At 41.9% G+C, this 20,944-nt stretch overlaps 1 protein-coding gene across 1 annotated transcript; it reads right to left on the reverse strand.

The window, feature by feature from the left end:
* Positions 1–1,874: 1,874 nt before the first annotated feature.
* LOC121281863 (pepsin A-like) lies at positions 1,875–14,417 on the reverse strand. Its single transcript, XM_041194946.1, has 9 exons — positions 14,332–14,417; positions 12,941–13,100; positions 11,410–11,527; positions 9,657–9,775; positions 8,165–8,364; positions 7,523–7,642; positions 5,671–5,815; positions 4,496–4,594; positions 1,875–3,230 (listed from the first exon to the last, which is right to left on the reverse strand). The coding sequence occupies exons 1-9, from the start codon at positions 14,385–14,387 to the stop codon at positions 3,081–3,083; spliced, it is 1,167 nt and encodes a 388-aa protein (XP_041050880.1). The 5' UTR covers positions 14,388–14,417; the 3' UTR covers positions 1,875–3,080.
* Between the last annotated feature and the right edge of the window lie 6,527 nt (positions 14,418–20,944).

The raw sequence follows: 20,944 nt of genomic DNA on the forward strand, positions 1-20,944 counted from the left end.
AAGATAACAGCACATGATATAAGGGGTAACATATTACCATGGATAAAGGATTAGTTTGTGAACAAGAGGCAGAGATTAGGGACAAATGTGTCTTTTTCAGTTTGACAGGAGGTCCACAGGCTTGGGCCTGAAACTTTTCCAATCTACATCAATGATTTAGATGAAGGGACCAAATTTTGGGGAGCTAAATCTGCAAATTTCCAAGATAGGTAGGAATGTAAGTTATCAAGAGGAGGTAGAGAGTCTGCAAAGGGATATACACAGGTTAAGTGAGTGGGCAAAACAAATGGCAGAATGAGTATAATGTAGGAAATGTGAACTTGTCCACTTTGGCAGGAAGAATAGAGAAGCAGTATTCTATTAAAATGGAGGGAAATTGCATAACTCGGTGGTAGAGAGGAGTCTGGGTGTCCTGGTACATGAATCACAACAAGTTGGTGTGCAGGTAGAGCAAGTGATGAGGAAGGCACATGGATTGTTGGTGTTTAATTCAAAGGGAATGGAATATACAAGTCGGGATGTTTTACTGCAGATGTAGAGGACATCAATGAGACTACATGTGGAATGCTTGTTCATGTAATCTTTTGCAATGTCTCCTTTGCCTCCATCTATCGCTGGTCTTCTATCCAGCTTCACCTGTTCCATCCCCCCTTAAACAGTATATATTTCACCACATGTCCACTTCCCTTTAGCTCTGAAGAAGAGTCATACGGACTTGAAACATTAACTGTATCATTCTCTCCACAGATGCTGTCAGACCTGCTGAGTTTTTCCAGCATCTTTTGTTTTTGTTTCTGCAATGCTGTCAACAGTTTTGATCTCCTTATTTAAATAAAGATATGATTGCATTCCAAGAATGCGTAGAAGTTTCACTTGGTTCATTCCTGGGATGAAGGGCTTATCCTGTGAAGAAACGTTGAACAGGTTGGGCCTATACCCATTGCAGTCTAGAAGAACGAGAGGTGATGTTATTGAAAGATATAAGATCCTTAGGTAATTTGATAATGGGAGGATGTTTCCACTTCTGGAGGGGACCAGAACCAGGAGACACAGGTTAAGATGGGGAGGTTGCCCTTTTAGGGCTGAAATGAGGAGAAATTTTTCCTCTCAGAGGGTCATTAGTCTGTGGAATTCAGCCCCAGAGAGCTGTGGAGGCTGGGTCATTGAATTTATTCAAGGCAGGGTAAACTGATTCTTTAATAGACAAGGGAATCAAGGGTTAGGGAGGCCAGACAGGAAACTGGAGTTGAGGCCACAACCAGATCAGCCATGATCTTATTGAACGGCGTAACAGGCTCAAAAGGCAGAATGGCCGACTCATGCTGCTAAGTCCTATGTTCCTATGGTCACTATGTGCTGCTTGCGCATGACCTGCAACCTTCACCAAACCGAGGGATGAGACTGTGGGTCAACATGATGTCATAGCATGACAAAACGGATGAATTTGAATGCAAGTTAGATCATTTTTTTCAGCAAACAGTGTATTGGGATACAGCCTTGAAGCAATTTGAGACATAACATGCTAAGTGTAGAAATGTTGCAGAGGAATAGGTGGCTTTAGACTTATGAGAATAGAAATGGGGCCACATTACATCCTCTTTACAGGCAAAAAATGGAATTAAAGAGGACTAATTTCAGCCACTAACATTCTGTGCCCCAAGGAGATCTGAATAAATGTGCCGCTTGATATTAGGACTGGCCATTTATTCAGCTATTCCTGGTGGACACTTAAAACAAGTGATAAGCATCTTACATGTGAAAATGAGGTGGGACAAACTCACATTATTCAGATGAGGCCTGAGAACTAATGTGTTTGTAAGTGAAGTGAAGTGCAGCCCACCATCAGATCGAGCCAAAATAGTAACAACGGAAAATATGCTTGCAATGCGTCAAAGTTTATTGTCATTATTTTTGCTAATAAAGAAATAAAAGATTCTCAGTAAAGATGAAAACAAGTCTGGCGTTCACCAACAAGATGCAACCTCACTGCAAGATCTTAGTAAAATTTACAATGGTGATAATTGTCACAAATTCTGCTTAGGCAGTAAACCAGCAGGTTTTATAATGATGGGCATTTCCATGTGCCAAATTACCAAGCAATCTGTGTAGGTAAATCATCTGGTGATGCTTCATCTACTACATTAAGAATGGTTCACTCTTCTGTTCATAATGGACAGAGACATTGCACACATTGTGCATTTAAACTCAGTATGGTCTGGACAGAGTAGATAGGGAGAAACTGTCCCCACAGTGAAAGGATCGAGAATGAGAGGCCTCAGATTAAAGTAATTGGCAAAAGAAACAAAAGTAACATGAGAAAAAACTTCTTTATGCCGAAGAGGCTAAGATCTGGAATGTACTGCCTGAGACTCTGATGGGGGAATGTTCAATTGAAGCATTCAAATGGGAAGCAGACTGTTCTCTGAGAAGGAAGCATGGGCGAGGTCACAGGGAGAAGGTGGGAGAATGGTACTAAGGGAATTGCTCATCCAGACAGCTGGTGCACAAAGGGGCTCAATGGCCTCCTTCTGCATTCTAACAATTCTATGATTCTGTGTGTTTTACTAACTTCATCGAGCGTGCTTTCCATGTACAAGCCTAGATTAAGGCAAAACGTTTCGACAGCTTATGGCTCCGGAATAGAACATTGTACATATGATCTAATGTACATAGCAATTAATCCAAAGTACAGGCAGCTGTTCATTTAGGAATATGGGCTACTGAAAGTAGAAGGCAAATCTTAGTGTATCCACAAATCGGGTTATCATCCAAGGTTGACTTTGCAAGATTAACCATTTAAAGCACATTTTGTCAAGCCATTTTGTTGAATGTCTGGGTCAGTGTGGTAAGAGTTCATCCAGATGTAATTAAAAGGTTCCAGCTCATCGATTTTATTTTAGAGTTCCTCCTTGCTGCATCTCATGCATAATCAGATGACCTTGAGCACTCATGAACTGGAGACTTCCTAGGTTTTCACCTTGTGTTACCTTATGGCCCACTACATCAATCATCGCCAATGAATGAGCAAAACCTCAAAATGGGATCAGAATGTGCTTTAAATTAAATCCTGGAAGAGTAAATTAGGTAGATTTGGCGAAGCCCATACGATTGTTTCCTCTGTCAAAGATAGAATAATATGGTCCAATGAAGACATCTCCCAGAATCCAGAGGCCTCCAGAAGCGCTTGGAAGATACATGCCATCAAATCCACTTATGCAAGTACCTTGATCCTGGAAGGGATGCAAAGTGTGAGAGTTAGTTTCCCAGAACTACTTCATAGCAAATACTGATCCTTGTGTAAGTATAGTAATAAAAACTGAAAATACCTGCCAAGTTTTACTCTTTTGTCATTACTCTATGTTTATTCAAATCAAACTAATGAACGGCTAACCATTTATCTCTGCTCTTGATTCTGCTATTGTCAGCCGTAACCAACTTTCCCAGTCAATTATCACCCAATAACTTTCCAGGTTAAAGGAGTAAAGAAAGTATCTCATTTGAGAGCACAGTTATCAAATAGCTTGTCAAGAAGTTATATAATGGGATGAGAAAATAAATTTCTATTAGAAACACTAGAAAAATGAATCAATTGGCAATGTTCCACTATTGAGAGTGATGATTTGGTGAAACTTAATAATGGATGAATTATGTTTAATCACTGATGATTCAAAACTGGATAATTGGGAAACATTATGTCTCACACAGGGATAATGGGCTGAAATAAATTTGGTTGATGTTTCTATTTAATGGAGCAAAGACAAACGTAAATCATTTGGTCCATCAGTCTCTGGGCCACTGCTGTGCTGCAGATACAATTCTACACTAAACGATTCATGGTGCAGTTGTGACAACACAGTTGGACTGGGACAAAGTAGTCCACATGATTGATAGCCCACTCACTCCCTCCACCAACAGCGCACCATGACTGCAGTGTGCACCATCTACAAGATTCACTGCAGAAACTTATCAAGTCGTCTTCAGTAAGACGATTCAAAGCGGAAACCTTCACCATCTAGAAGGACAAGAGTAGCAGTTGCACGAGAACACCATCACCTCCAAGTCACATGCCATCTGGCTCGGACATATATCACCATTCCTTCATCGCTGCTGGATCAAAATCTTGGAACTCCTTTCCCAACAACACTGTGGGAATACCTTCACAACAGGTGCTGCAGTGGTTGAAGAAAGCAGCTCACCACGACCTTCCCAAGGGCAATTGAGTATGGGATAATAAGTGCTCGCCTTGACAGTGACACCCATCTCGAAAGAATTCATGAAAAAAAGACCCTCCCTTGTATTATTAATTGATATGAAAATTTATTTTTTTCACTAATTATAATATATTTACTTCACCCGATCATTTTGTACATTTTCATTCATTTTCTGCTTCATTTCTCTTGAAGTGAGCTGACAAGCAATTTTACTGGATACTGAAGTCAGAGAACACAGCCAAGCCATTCAAAGTCAGGTTTATCAAATTCATCCAACTACGTACCTGGAGTGTGTATTCAGATGGAGTAAGGGGATAGTCAATTCCATTGATTGTGAAGACTACATCAGGCATGGAGGGCAAATTGTTACAGTTGATGGAGGACTGTAAAACAGGCAAAGTATTTGTTAATGATTGTGAGCAGAGTGTTCTCGGAGAAGCACTTGCAAGAAATACTTGTATAACTTGTAAAATCAAAGATGCCATTATTGGATGTGCAGTTGGACATGTTTCAAAGTAGGTGTGGTTTACATTGCAGCACAGGTGCTGAGATGCTCCTGTTAGTGAACTTGCTGAGGTTGTGGGAAGCTCCCTGCAACCTATTGGCAGGAAACCTGACCACTAAGTGTTTGTTGATGAATCCAACTTGGCCCTGGAGACTGGAAAATTAGCTCTTACTTGCTTGGCTTAAGAAGGATGAGGTGCTGGGAAACCCAACTCCTCCGACGCCATATAGAAAACTTTCTTTAGGGTTTCAATGTTAATTATAAAATAATGAATTCAATGTATTCAGCTGGTGGCTATTAACTGGGGGATTTAATTGTGCTCCTATATATAGGAGACTGAAACTGAGGTTGTTGGGTGTTGAGATGCATGTTTATAATGTTTAAGCATGTTTAGTTCTATAAGTAGAAGCATGTAAAGTTTGTAATGGTAAGGTTCAGTTCTACCTTTCACCACAAGGCTTCCTGCAGTGGAACAGGCAAGCTACCAACCAGGTCACGATGTGGGATTCACACCCATCATTTACCAGATTGGTTTCTCCTGGTGTCCTAGCATTGCCGATCCATTTGAGAGGTTGGAATTAGTGGATGCAAATGGACCATCCCTCTTCAAAATCCTCCTACATCAATGTTCCGGTTTGAAATTTCTGGAAGATCCACATTCACAAGATTCTGAACATCAAATGGGGACCAGCTGAATTTGTAGCCTTAATGTTGTAATGTTGCAAATCCATATTATTACCTATTCTCCCCATATTGTACCTCTAAAGAGTGTTCTGTGATACTAAGGAATAATGGAAGAGAAATGACAATATATGTATTCAGGTTTTCAAACTTTTTCAAAAAAATTAAACTCTTAAATAAATCATCATCTTATAACTGCTACAAAATGAAAAGTACATGAATAGAATCTCCTTTGGTTGATTATAAAACTTGGTGTGTTCCATGGAAGCTTACCAGGCCTCCGTATCCTTCAGTTGCACCGATCATTAGCTGGATAATGCTGATGGATTCACTGGGGCCAGTGAGCAGAGAAGTACCAGTGTCAACGATGGCCTGACAGCCTTCACTACAGGCCACAACCTCCCCGTTGATTGACACACTGAAAACAAAAAGCAGTTAGTATTAATTGAACCCATTCCCTCCATAAACCTCTAAATCTCTTGCCCCCTTTAACCTACTCCTGAAACTCCACCTTTTTTGACCAAGGTTTTGATCACTGGTCCCACCTCTTTACAATGACATAGGAACATAAAAAATAGGAGCAGGAGTAGGCAGTACTACCCTTCGGAATGGCTCAGCCATTCAATAAGATCATAGCAAATCTTTGACCTCAATTCCACCTTCTCACACTATCCCCACAACCATAATTCTCTTAGTATACAAAAACCTACCAATCTCTCTCTTCAATATACCCAATGACTGAGCATATGCAACTCTCTGGGTTAACTCCAAAGATTCTCCACTCTTCGAGTGAAGAAATTTCTCTTCCAGTCCAATTTGGCCGTCTACTTATTCTGAGGCATTAGCCCCTAATTTTGTACTTCCCACAAGTACAGAAACATCTGCCTAGCATCTGCTCTGCCAAGCCCCTTAAACATTTTAGATGTTCCAATGACATCACGGGCAGGATTTTCCAGCCCCGCCTGCTGCCAGGATTGTCCGCTCCCACCAAAAATCAATGGAATTTTGTCTGGTCTGCCGCATCTCCCCGATACAGATACCACCATAGTGACCACTGCTGGCACTGCATCTAGTTCCTAGTGGAGATCAGCAATGGGGCTAGAAGGGGAGACACGTTTCCTGTGTTTTGGGGGATCTAGGCTAGTTGGCCCCAGTGAGGAGAAATGGGGGCTGGAGTGCACAGAATGGAGGAGGGAGGAAACCTGAAAGTGGTTGGTTTGCAGTTAGTAAGGGTGAGTTAGCATCTGATTTTAGGGGGAATCACGCCCAAACCCCCCTAATGGACCCAAGCAGCCGGTAAAGGAGGAATGCTGTCCCGTCACCACTCCCCTTCTGATAGCCTGAGGAATGGGACCTGGTGACCTTCAAACTTCACTCAGACCTCCGCCCGCCCTGGGAAAATTTGCAGTGGGGTAGAATTAGGCCCTTAATGAGGATTTCAATTGGCCCAAGGGTGGGTGGGTTACCCACTGCCTCCATTGATGTGTAAAATTACGGTGGGTTTGGGGGTGGGTAGGTTGGTGCTGGGAAAGGCAGCAATTTTATGCGCCCCTTCCCACCACCTCCTGCCCACCCCTCGCCCACCTGCCGGCCGGACCCCATTATTCAGCCCATGATTTACATTCTTGTGAGGGTTCAGCTTAAACTTTGTCACCTGGGTTATAACATGGCAGCAGGGACCACCGGCTGACTGTAGAAAACATCAGCACATTTTCCTGGCAATTTGTACCCTGACACATGAATAGGCAGCAGATCCAATTCCCTGTTCCTTAATGTTAATCGATTCATTTTAATGGACAGCAAATCATGCAGGTTCAATAGTTGGCACATAATTCGCCAAGGTCTCTGAGAGAGTGCGGTTTTGTAACGTTCTGCAATAAGTTTACCCTTAGATGCATTAAGTTTTTGTTTGCTCAGGCTGGATCTAAACAATGGTCTAATTGTGATGTGGAAGTTATCCATTTGTTGGCTCGTTCCCTGTGTTTTTTCCTGAATGTTGAAAACTGTTACACAGTAACTCAACAACTACTCTGACATTTCCACATCAAAAACATGATTTGTAATGTTGAGTGCAATGTGATTGTTACAGAATCAATGCCAGTTGTAAAATGGATTGGTCATTTACCTGTCCAAGCTGATTTGCCAGTAGGTTTGTTGAGTGACGGGCACCCAGTTAATTTGACCTGTGTAGTGGTTTGGATCGACTCCACCGAATACAACTTCACTTCCGGACCCACCAGGCTGTCTGTAAAACAATTCAACTAGAATGTTAATTTCAGCAATGGCCTGTCTGACATTGAAATGAGAATAAACAGAACTTCCAAAAATCCTGAGCAGCACCATCTTTTCTTTCGAGGTAACACAACGTGTTATCATTAACCTTGAGAATCAGACCAAAGTCAATATTTTCCGAAAGAACAGAAAACACACACTTGATCTACACTGTGTTGGTTGAAATTCAACATTGTTCTCTCCAAATTCCCTGAACGAGATTGCAATTATCCAAATCCCTTCTATAACTGGAAAGGAGTTGAATTTGCCCACTGGGATCCAGTTGGACGTGCTCAGAAACTTGCTAGAAGACACGGAGTCTGCCTGATATGAAAACGGTTCATTAGGGTCACTGGAAAAATGCAAAGAAGGGCAGGGAAAGACCATTGTATTCATCAACTTTAAAGAAAGAATGTTCTGTTGTGACCTTAAGTAAATCCCCATAATATGCAGAGTGCTACTGAGATGGAAGTTACTGTAAGGTCCGAAAACCTACCTGGTCAGGTAAAAAGCAAACAGGTCCTGACTCACTAGGTCCTGAGACATCATGTTATCAAACACGGGTGTGGCGCCAGATGATGCAATGCTTGGATAGGCCAGCCCCAGGATCCCATCAAATAGAGAATTGGAGAATGAGCGTCCAGGCTCAGTCTTACTTAACCCAAATTCCTGGTGTTTGACACTTATGCTTGACACCTAGAAGAAAGAGGAAAGTTAACTTGTTCTGAAGAACTATTCTACTGAGAATCATCAATAAATCATATTGTTAGCCAGTTCACACATGGGTATAATTTAATGAATACAACAGTAATGAGAAAGTCTAACATGATGGGATGGTTGGTTTTCCTTGGGCTGACACTTTACAAAGCTACAAAATTCAATTTTAACTGAGCAGCAGCTTTTATTGATATGAGGGTAGAAAATCCACAGCTGCTTCTGAAAACCCCTAACCTCATAGGAACCTGATGTCTCTTTGGCTATGTAGCAAACAGTGCATGTGTACCCCACCTGGGGTTCCGGGTGAGTATGAGACTCGAACCCTGAAAGATATTAGAATTAAAAAAAACTGTTGGTAACATCCTTGAAGCTATTGAAACCCTCCTGTAGTTTATCATGTTCATGTCATCGGAGACCATCACCTTCATTAGTCTTGTTATCATCTGCAATTTCAGAAATGGTGAAAATGATAGGCCAATGATTTTTAGCTCTTTGTTACAGGACATATAACTGTTGGACAAAAGGAATTTTCTCTTTTTTTATTCACGAGTATCGCTGGCAAGGCCAGCATTTATTGGTCACCCCTAATTGCCTTTGAGAAGCTGGTGTTGAGCTGCCATCCCAAGCTGCTGCAGTCTTCATGGTGTAGGTACACCCATAGTGCAGTTTGGGAGGGAGTTAGGGAGGATTTTTACCCAGCAACAGTGAAAGCACATTGATGTAGCTCAAGCCAGGATGGCCTGTGACTTACAGGGGAACCTGCAGGTGATGATGTTCCCACACGTCTGCGGATGGTAGAGGTTGAGGGTATGGAAGTTGCTGTTGACAGAGCCATGGTGAATTGCTAAGTGTCATCTTATAGATGGTATGCATTGTTGCCTCTGTGTACCAGTAGTGCGGGGAGTGAATGTTTAAGGTGGTGAATGGGGTGCTGATAAATAGGCTTCAGTTTCTTGGGTGTTGCTGGAGCTGCACTCGTCCAGGCAAGTGGACAGTATTCCATCACACTCCTGACCTGCCCCTTGTAGATAGTGGACAGGCTTTGGGGAGTCAGGGAGTGAGTTACTCACTGCAGAACTCTCAGCCTCTAACCTGCTCTTGTAGCCACAGTATTCATGTGGCTGGTTCAGTTAAGTTTCTGGTCAGTCTGAAGGCTGGGATCTGATAGTAGAAGATATTAATAGTCAGCAAACCCACACTTGAATGGGCAATTGAAGAATTTTGACACTGTTTTGTTATAACATTATTAGTATAAGTTACAATGTACTTACAGTGACTGTGTCATAGCCCAGGATCCCAGTCATACTGCCGGAACCGTACTGAATGGAAAGTGGTTGGTTTGTTGCCTGATAAGTTGATGATTTGCTTGGTGCAAATTTCCTGTGGTTTTCTGTAAAAATAGTATTCGATTTAATAGTTTGCTTATATTATTCCACTACTGGGTCGAGCATAGATCCTACCAAAAATATTTTTTCTAATTCTTCATTTGTAGTACTATTTGTTTCTGTTGAATTTTACACTCATTTATGTGAGGGTGATTGGTGCTGGTGAATGAACCACGTTACATATCAGGCAACCAGCATTATTATCAAGAGCTCACAGGGTCTAGTTACATGGGTTAGCTGTAGAGGAAAGATACCAACAATGGGACTCTGCTGCAATGCGCTATTGTACCATTTTATATTTCTTGACACTGTCATCATATGGCTTCTCTTTGTGAGATTGCCAATTAATTTCATACTTGGACAGTGTTATCCCGTGTGTTCATGATCACTAAGAAACTACTTAGACTAGCCAAGTTGATTTCATGTGGGAGGCCTTTGTCCCATCAATACGAAAAAAGGACTTGCATTTATATAATGCCTTTCACAACCACAGGATATACCAAATTGCTTTACAACCACTGAAGTATTTTTGAAGTGTAGTCACTGTTGTAATGTAGGAAACGCAACAGCCAATTTATACACAGCAAGCTCTCACAAAATGCAATGTGGTAATGACCTGATAATGAGCTGATAATCTGATTTGGTGGTTTGGTTAAAGGATAAATATTGAACAACACACTGGGAAGAACACCCTTGCTCTTCTTTGGAACAGTGCTATGTGATCTTTTACTTCTGCCTGAGAAAGGCTTATGAGGCTTCGTTTTAAGTCTCATCCAGAAGGTGGCACCTCCAACACTGCAGCACCCCCTCAGGACTGCACTGGAGTGTCAGCCAGATTTTTCTGTTCAAATCTCTGGAATGGGACTTGAAGCCACAGACTTTTGTTGTGGAAGAGCAAATGCTACCCATTGACTATGGCTGACCCTGCGTGGGCTGTAATCAAACTCAATTCTCTGGGTGAAAGCCCATGAGTCACATAATGCCAGAAAACCTATTGAAGCATTAGTTTCTTTTATTAAGCATCCTTCGTAGGTATCATGCTGCTGCTGCTTGTTACTATTCCTACCAGGAGATAAGCTGTCATGGTATGTCACACTTGCCAAGTCTTGTGCCATCCTCACACTCACTACAGTTCACCTGCAATTTCCCTGTGATGCCTGTTATCCAACTACACCTAGGTCAACCCCTCTTTCTTACGATTGGTGGGCAGGCGCAAAGGCCAAGCGGCCTTTGCACTTTTTAGGAAACTTCATCCACGGGCGGAATGAGGTTTCCAAAAGCAAATGAAAATAAAATACAAATTGTCAAATTTAATTAATGCCATGTCCCTGCTCGTGTGACAGAGTCACAGGAGGGGACATGTTTTATAACATTTTATGTGCCTTTATTTGTTTGTCTGAAAAGTCTCCATCTCCGTGAGACAACTCTGTGCCTGAGCGAGCTTTGAAAGCACGCACTCGTGTACATGTGAGAAGTTTGTGCTTACAGTCCCTGCCCCGGCACACACAGGCAGCGATGTGAGCTGTCACTCACGCTTCACGCTGGGCGAGCCTTAATTGGCTCTGGCTTCCTGCCCTCTCCCACCTGCCCCCTCTCAACCCACCCGACAGGGGCTAAATTCTGCCCTACGAATACTTACTGCATGATTGGCTGCTGCAGTAAACTGATGCGATCCAAAGATTGGATGAACCAGTGTCAAAGATGACGGTGAAGCTCTGTGGTGGGGTTCCAATGCTGATTGTTCCAAAATAAGACATCTGTAGGAATATTTTAATACATGCAACAAGATAAGTTAGAATTGACTAAATTCTGCATTTCTGTACATGTAGACACATTGGGGAGAGTTTCCCATTCCTGTGCTGAGGTGTATTGGAGACTCTAGGTGAAGTTCATAGAAACAAATGAGGTTGGAAGGCCCTATGTGTGAACTGTATAGGAATCTGCCTGATTTTCCTCCATATGCTGTATCTGGCAATCCTGGACACTCTGTCACAGGAACAAAAAGACCCGTGTAATTGAGGACAGAGGCAGATTTGGTCCTCTGTATGAACACTGCATTAGTTTGCATGTGTACACCAATGACACCCATTGCTCTGGCACCATTGCCCACTTCAGTCTGTTGCTGTCTTGTGCAGCCACAGCCCACCATCAGGCCTCGGATTTGGCAAAGTGAATTTCTTGGATTCGAGCTGGCAAATCTGACTCAAATCTGTCCAGCCAGGCTTAATCAGAGGGTGTACAACTTTGAGTTATGCTCAACTTTGACCTGATTATCTTATGCTTATCACCAAGACAGCTCATGGTTCCCACTTCACCCGGCCTGTCTCTCCCATAGGCACAAAATCCCTCATCATTGCTTTCATCACCTTAAGGATCCAATTCTCAACTGTCTCTATTGCCATTTTCACAAGCTTTAGTTAGTTTAGTGCTCTGTAGCTGAACTTTTGCTTCCAAGTTCCTGAATGCTCACATCTCTGCCCTTGCCATAACTACACTGCCTCCCAGCTGTCAGCTTCCTCATTCACATTTGCAAACCACTTCTACCTGGCCCCACCCTATCTGAGTGATCTTCACTAGTCATATATCCCAGACCAGAATCTCCACTCCTTGGAACAAACGATGCTTCCAAATTCAGTGGTGGGCTAGTGTTAGCTCTCCCCGGTTGATGGAGCAGCTAAAATGGAGTGGCTTTATTTGCCACTCTGTTCTCATTAATCTGCCATATTTGTTCATTCATTTGCTTCCACCATATTGTAACCTCAAATCCACAATCTTGCCTACCCCCAAACACCTTTCACCTCCTTGCTTGCCAAGAGTCCATCTACTTCTGCCTTCAAAATATTCAAAGACTCTGCTTCCTCTGCCTCTTGAGAAAGAGAGTTCCAAAGACTCACAACACTCTGAGGGAAAAAAAATTCACCTCACCTCTGTCCTATATGGGGGACTCCTTACTTTTAAACAGTGGCTCTAGTCATAGATTCCCCCACATGAGGAAATATCCTCTCCCCATCCACCCTGTCAAGGCTTCTCAGGATCTTATATGTCATATGACATGATCATATGTCCATGTCCTATAGGATCTTGACTCCCGCTGCAATTGATGAAGTTGCCGCTAGATTTCCCCCTGAATTTGTTCCTCTTGCTTCAGCAAAAGTGAAAAGATTACTTACGTCAATGTAATTTAAAAGAGGCTCCGTAGCCATGGACTGGGTGTTGAAGGGCCCTGCATATTTGGAATATGGATTGTAATGGTTGTTCTTCAGAAATTCCTCGAGAAGCCCACGTTCTTTAAGAACTTGGCGGGTAGATTTATCTTTCCTCAAGGGAACCCTGTGAAGATAAACAGGACACACAGTAAGAATTGAATCGACATTGTGAACAACATGTCTAGGCCTTTTAATCAAACTAGAGGTTGTGAACCAGCACTGTAATAACGGTTAAAAACATCAGAGTTGCAAAACTCTTGCTACAAAACAGCTCATTAACTGAAATGTTTGCATACGGAACAATAACTCGGTGTAGGTTCAGTGCATTGGATTCGGGGAATCTGTGGAGAGTGGCAAACTGGCATGCTGAGGCCTGGAGAGATTTGAACTCTTGGGCCTCATTTCCAAATGAAGACTCGGACTGCCACTCAACTCCAGCAGGAATCGCTTCCCGGTCAACAGCAGCAATTGGGGAGGCAGGAAGCTTTCGCCAGGGACCCGCAGGGATGCTCCCCAGAAGCCAGGAAGTCATTGTGGGGGGTGAGGGGGATGGAGGGGGGGGTGCATGGGGGTGGGGTAGCGGAGGGGCTGGGGGCAGCGATCAAGCAGTGATCACAATCTGGGGAAGGGGTTTGCAGAAACCCAGCACAAGGGTCAAGGTGTCTTTTTGGGACCTGCAAGGGAAAGTATAGAAAATTTAGACTGACCAAGAAAATATTAAGTTGCTGTATTTGTTAGTCAAGTGCATGTCATACAATTCAAAGCTGGGGACAGTTTTGACTATTTTGTGCTGGTGCTATATTTTCCTCTGCAATATGCTTGGAAGGAGATTTTCAGGAGCTGGTAAACCATCACCAGATTAAAGATATGTTGATAAAAATATGTTGAATAATCTAACAGAACACAATAACGGTAGGAAAATATTTCATTTGGAAATGTTTAAACGGAAAGAGAACCAAATACCATCACCCACTGATCTTAAAATAAAATCAAAAAACTGCAGATGCCGGAATTCTGAAATAAAATTGTTTGCATAACAATGTTTCTAGAAAATGCAGGACAAAGAAACAATGCACAAGAATATAAATTTAGATGCAAGAAATGAGTGTTCAAAATCTTCTGTTCTCCGGATTGTCGGAGGCAGAACATACGACCAAAGATGCGCTTCGGGACTCTGTAGAAGTCCTCATGCACTGAGCTAGTGGGAATTGCCTGGAAAGTTTCAACTTCCAATGTGAAATTCCCCTGGTCTCTGTGACTCTCCACGAATGTCTCCAACTCTGAGCTAGCGTTGAGACTCCGGACAGTTGCACAGTACATACCTGACCTTTCATCAGAACTGCGTATTGTCCTACCTGACTAAACATTCAGAGAGCTGAATGCAGGCGAGTGTAATGAGGAGCCACTTCATCTTGTCAGGCGCTTGTCAGTACGTCTGTGAGATTTGTGAACGCTCTGGGTGTTTTTATACGATTCTGTATCAGCCTATTTCATCGCTCAAAAAGTCAAATAATGTAGATTGTTAAAAATATCACCGTTATCATTTTAATGATGTCCTTATGGAAGGGCACACTCAGGTTATACATGTTATTTAATAATCAGCTGATGTTTTCACAATTTGACATTTGATATGTCAAGCTCAAAAAATAAAACTTTAGAACTAATAAGAAGGCCACATGTATATTTAAAAACAAGATAACTTTTAATTCTTGCAGTTTGAGCTTGTACTATAGGTTGGTCACATTTAGTACTTGGAGCATTCTACCATTATAGAAACCTAGAACATGCTTCAAGGATAAAGAAGTTGGGTGTCAGGTGGTTCCTTTATAAGAGGTTAAGTAAAAGAAAAAGGCCTGCATTTTTATTGCACCAATTTGCCTTAAAAGTGCTTTATGGCCAATAAAGTACATTTAAGTGTATACATTATCGTAATGTAGAAAACATCGCAGTCAATTTGTACACAGCAAGTTCCCAGAAAGAATGTGAGAAAGACCAGATAATCTATTTTTGTGATGCTGATTGAGGGATGACTATTGGCCTGAACATCAGGGGTAACATACACTTTCCATGCATGTTGTAATCTGGAGCTATGGATGGTGATGGTTAGAGGCGCCAATTACTTTCCATCATATGGCTGACATAGAATCTCTCCCATTCCTTCCACCTGCCTTTGGCATGTGTCAGAAAGATTTACACGTTTGTATTCAACATGTTTGGCCCATGTTATGAATGCACCCTCCTTGGCTATTAAGTCCTGGAGTGGGACTTAAACCCAGAGCTTCAGGCTCAGAAGCAGGGATACTATCCATTTCATCACAAGACCACCATCCCACATCATTCACCAGGAGTTATTTCCAACTCTAAAGTTCCCCTAAAGGAGCAACTGATTTTTCATGGGGACGTGGGTGGATTATTCTTGACCAAAATTGTCCTTCAACAGTTATTCCACCAATTATTCACTAATGTTTTCCTTGTACCTCGGGATTCATCTTTGAGAATAATTCACAGTTCTCTTTTACATGTCCCCATTCTAATTAATTTTGTTCATTTTAATTTCACTTGGTAATCACTCATCTGTGTGAATTAAAGCAAATGGAGCCCAGAAAGGAAGGATTGATTATATTCTATCAATAGACTTTTCAATGACATGTCAAAGCAAGGTTCTATCCACCCAGAAGTAAATTAAAGAAATATCACAAGGTGCAAGAAGGGTATGATGTTCTCTTGGTGGCTTGACCTACATTCTTCCCTCAACCATCACTGCTAAAAGAAGATCAGTCATTCATTCTTTTGCTGTCTATGGGGCCTTCCTGTGGAGAGAGTCTGCAAGTCTGCAATTGGCATCCATGTTAAACAACAGTTATAGCACTTTAAAAGGACATTAATAGCTGTGAAGCATTTTGCAATGTAATGAGCTTGTGAAAAGTGCGATACTATGGTAAATTCTTTGTTATAAATTTCTATGATTTGATGGTAGAAAATTGCATTGAAATAATAAGATAAATAATTAAGCTGATATCATTATTGTTGGAAAGTGTTTTGTTTCCATTGTTGCTTTAACTCTCTCATGCCCCCATATATCTCAATTCAAAATGTACAAGTCTGCTAATGATAAAGGTCATGCTTCATGCACAATGCCTTATCAAGTAGCGAGGCGATAAGGTGCATTTATTCATGATTACAATTTGATGACTGATAAAGCATCCATTAATTGAAATTATAAAACCTTTTTGATTAGGCATTCCTAGTGGATTGAATACCCTTGAGACAGCGGTCAGTTTAAATTAATTCTTTAGCTGACTCAGTATTAATCTGGATTTTCAAAAGGCTTGATTAGTTTAACGGAATTCTAGAGGAAGGTAATGTGGTCAACTTTGGCTAATTTGGCATGAAAAGAGGACCAGAATTTGTGGAAGATGCTAAACTAAGGTGAGTTTCACCATGACACTTGTAGAGAACAGTACATTTTGTTGGGCATACTGGGTTAGAGGCCACATAGTGACAAATGCGGGACAATGCGGATAAATATAAAATATTAAGTTTCAAGGAAAGAAGCAGAAAGTGGAAATATACCTTTAATTGTAAATTCTCATTGGAGAATGATTTCAGATAAATGGATCTTTAGAAACTAGCTCACAAGTGAAAAGCCTGTGATGAAGGGAAATTTGATTCTGAATTTTATACATTTGGCAACATTGAATGCAAAAGCAAGGAAATGACAAATCTGTCCAAAATATCAGTTAGGCAACAGTTGGGAAAAAATTTTGAGATCTGCATTATGGAGAAGTATTTGAAGACAAGGCTAAGACAAAACATAGATCCAGGAGAATAGCACCAGAGATGAGAAGATATAGGGCAGAATTTTACGGGCCCTCACCAATGGGTTTGCAGGAGTGGGGTCTGTTAAATTCCCTGGGTAGCCTTTCCACCACCTACCAGACCACCCCTGACCTGTCTGCAAATTTATGGTGCACAGATGAGGTCCTGGGTGGTCCTTCTTCACTTTGATCATCAGAATTGAAAAGCAGAATAGTTTTTTAAAAAGGCATCAGTGTTGTAAATATTGATATTCAGAGAGATTTGTGTGTGTGCGCGCACAAGCAACACCAAATGTCAGCATGCTGGTACAAAGCAATTAAGAAGGGAGCACATGTTGGTCTTTATTGCAATGGGATTGGAGTACAAGAACCACAAAGTTTTGCTACAATTGTACTGGGTTTTGGTGAGACCAAACCTGGAAGACCGTGTGCAGTTGAATTCTCCGTGTTTAAGGAAACATATACTTGTATTGAAGGCAATGCAGCAAAGATTCACGAGATTGGTCCCTGGGATGAGAGGACTGTCAAATGATGAGAGGCTGAGTAAACTGGACCTATATTCCCTGGAGTTTAGAAGAGCGAGGGGTGAAACATACAAAATTCTGAAGGGGCTTGATAGGATAGTCACTGAGAGGCTGTTTCCATTGGCTGGGGGATCTAAAACACAGGAAACCAGTCTCAGGATAAAAGGTGGATCACTTAGGACTGAAATAAGGAGAAAGTTTCACCTTTGAGGGTTGTGAATCTTTGCAATTCTCTATCCCAGAGAATTGTGGATGCTCCATTGTTGAATATATCTAAGTCTGAACTAGTCGGATTTTTGGCCTAGCAAAAAAATCAAGGGATATGAGGAATGGCTGGCAAAATGGAGTTGAAGCCCAAGATCAGCCATGATCATATGGAACAGAGGAGCAGGCTCGATGGGCCGCACAGTCTACTCCTGCTCCTGTCTGTTATTATCTAGGAAGATGATAACTACACTCTGCAGCCAAAGCTGTCTCTGTGTCAACTATGGACAGAAGCATCATGCAGGTAAAGCGAAACATAGCTGGAGTCAGAATGATTAGAAAACATCACATGTCTGGATCAATCACCTCCCTCTCCACAGAAAGACATTCTCCCTCTGATCACTCTCAATTAATTGGCCCCATCTGATTACATAATGGGTCTTGAAAATGAGGCTGGCCAAGTAGATCAAATGTCAGTGGGGGAGCATTTAAAGACAGTGATTATTTTATTGTATGTTTTAGAAATGATGATAGAAAAGGACAATAGGCAATCCAGAATAAAAATAATTAAGTGGACAAGAGCCAACTTTGATGGGGTAAGAATGGTGCTGGGCCAAATAGACTGGAGTGAAAGATTGGCAGGAAAAACTGTAACTGAACAATGGGCTACCTTCAAAAAAAAATTGGTTCAGGCACAGGCAAGGTATATTCCATCGAAAGGGAAAGGTAGGGCAAAATAATCCAGAGCTCCCTGGATAAAAAAGGAGATTGAAATGAATATAAAGAATAAAAAGTGTGCTAATGACAGGTGTCAGGTAGAAAATACAATTGAGCAGATTCAGGGTGGAGATGAAAAAGTATATTAGAGAGGCGAAGAGGGATTATGAAAAAAGACTGGCAGCTAACATAATGGGGAATCCCAAAGTCTTCTATAGACATATAAATAGTAAAAGGGTGGTAAAAGGAGGAGTGGGGCCGATTAGGGGCCTAAAAGGGAATTTATGCATGGACGAAGGGGCCATGACTGAGATATTAAATGAATACTTTGCATCCTTTACCAAGGAGGTAGATGTTACCCAGGCCATGGTGACAGATGAGGAAACTCTGTCACTAGAAGGGTTCAAAATTGATAAGGAGGAAGTGTTGAATAGACTGTCGATACTTAAAGTTGACAAAACACCGGGACCAGATGAGATGCATTCAAGGATATTGATAGAAGTGAGAGTAGAAATTGCAGGGGCACTGGCCGTAATATTTCAGTCTTCCCTAGACTCAGGAGTGGTGCTAGAGGACTGGAGAATTGCAGACATTATACCCTTGTTCAATACAGACCAGTCAGTTTAATTACAGTGGCGGGCAAGATTCTAGAACAATTACCTGGGATAGAATTAGGAGTCTCATGAAAAATTATGGGTTGAGAAGGAAGAGCCAGCATGGATTTCTAAAGGGGAAATCATGTTTAACTAACTTGCTGGAGTTTTTTGAAGAGGTAACAGAAAAGGTCGATGAGGGTAAAGCTGTTGATGTGGTGTACATGAACTTCCAAAAGGCATTTGACACAGTGCCAAACAACAGATTTGTGAGAAAAGTTATTGCTCATGGAATAAAAGGGACAGTAGCAACATGGATACAAAATTAGCTGAAAACTAGGGAGTAGAGAGTAATGGTCAATGGATATTTTTGGGCTGGAGGAAAGTTTTAGTGGAGTTCCCAGGGGTCGGCATTGGGACCCTTGCTTTTCCTGATATATATTAATGATCTAGATCTTGATCTGCAGGAGATAATTTCAAAGTTTGCGGATGATACAAAGCTTGGGAATGTTGTGAACTGTGAGGAGGATGGTGTAGAACTTCAAGAGGACATAGACAAGTTGGTGGAGTGGGCAGATAGGTGGCAGCTGAAGTTCAGTGTGGAGAAGTGTGAGGTGATGCATTTTGGTAGGAAGAACATGGACAGACAATAGAAAATAAGGGGTGAAATTTTGAAGGGAGTGCAGGAGCAGAAAGACTTGGGTGTATAAGTGCATAGATCATTGAAGGTGGCAGGACAGGTGGAGAGAGCAGTTAATAAAGCATAAAGTATCCTGGGCTTTATTAATAGGGGCATAGAGGACAAGAACAAGGAAGTTATGTTGAATTTACTTAAGACGCTCATTAGATATCAGCTGGAATATTATGTACAGTTCTGGGCAACATATTATAGGAAGGATAAAAACAAAAAAAACTGCGGATGCTGGAAATCCAAAACAAAAACAGAATTACCTGGAAAAACTCAGCAGGTCTGGCAGCATCGGCGGAGAAGAAAAGAGTTGACGTTTCGAGTCCTCATGACCCTTCGACAGAACTTGAGTTCGAGTCCAAGAAAGAGTTGAAATATAAGCTGGTTTGAGGTGGGTGTGTGGGGGGGCGGAGAGATAGAGAGAGAGAGAGGTGGTGGTGGGGGGGTGGGGTGTGGTTGTAGGGACAAACAAGCAGTGATAGAAGCAGATCATCAAAAGATGTCAACAACAGTAGTACAATAGAACACTTAGGTGTTAAAGTTAAAGTTGGTGATATTATCTAAACGAATGTGCTAATTAAGAATGGATGGTAGGGCACTCAAGGTATAGCTCTAGTGGGTTTTTTTTTATATTTTATTTTTTTAAATAATGGAAATAGGTGGGAAAAGGAAAATCTTTATAATTTATTGGAAAAAAAAGGAAGGGGGAAACAGAAAGGGGGTGGGGATGGGGGAGGGAGCTCACGACCTAAAGTTGTTGTATTCAATATTCAGTCCGGAAGGCTGTAAAGTCCCTAGTCGGAAGATGAGGTGTTGTTCCTCCAGGTTGTGTTGGGCTTCACTGGAACAATGCAGCAAGACAAGGACAGACATGTGGGCAAGCCTTCACATTCGTTTACATTCACATTTAAATATTCAGGAAGGCGGGGGCACAGTGCGATCAGCTGTCCACCCGCCAACCTGTCAATGGCCAATTGAACCATTGACAAGATAGTTAAAACAATTGAAGGCCCTGCCCGTACAACCTTAAGGCTGGCGGGAAGGCCAGGATCACCGGCGGGATTCTGAAAAAACATGAGACATCATCTAGCGGTGGGATGAGGTTTCATGCCGTTTTTTAAAAAGTTTAATAAAATTTTTGTGTATTTTATTAGCATGTCCCATCTCGTGTGACATTGTCACATGAGGGGGACATGTTAATTATTTTATTATTTTTCTATTTTTAACCTTTGAAATCCTTTCAGTGACCTCCCTGAGGCAGCAAATAGCCTCAGAGAGATGTGCGCTCTTTCACACGCACATGCGCTAAAGATGGCTCCTTCACATCTGGGGACTCCCCCCGCCCGCACTGGAAGTGCATAACGCTTCCCGTCGTGCGTCACGCTGGGCGGGACTTAATTGGTCTGCACACGTACAATGGCGGC

This window comes from Carcharodon carcharias, chromosome 9 (genome assembly GCF_017639515.1).
Source record: "Carcharodon carcharias isolate sCarCar2 chromosome 9, sCarCar2.pri, whole genome shotgun sequence".
Lineage (NCBI taxonomy): Eukaryota > Metazoa > Chordata > Chondrichthyes > Lamniformes > Lamnidae > Carcharodon > Carcharodon carcharias.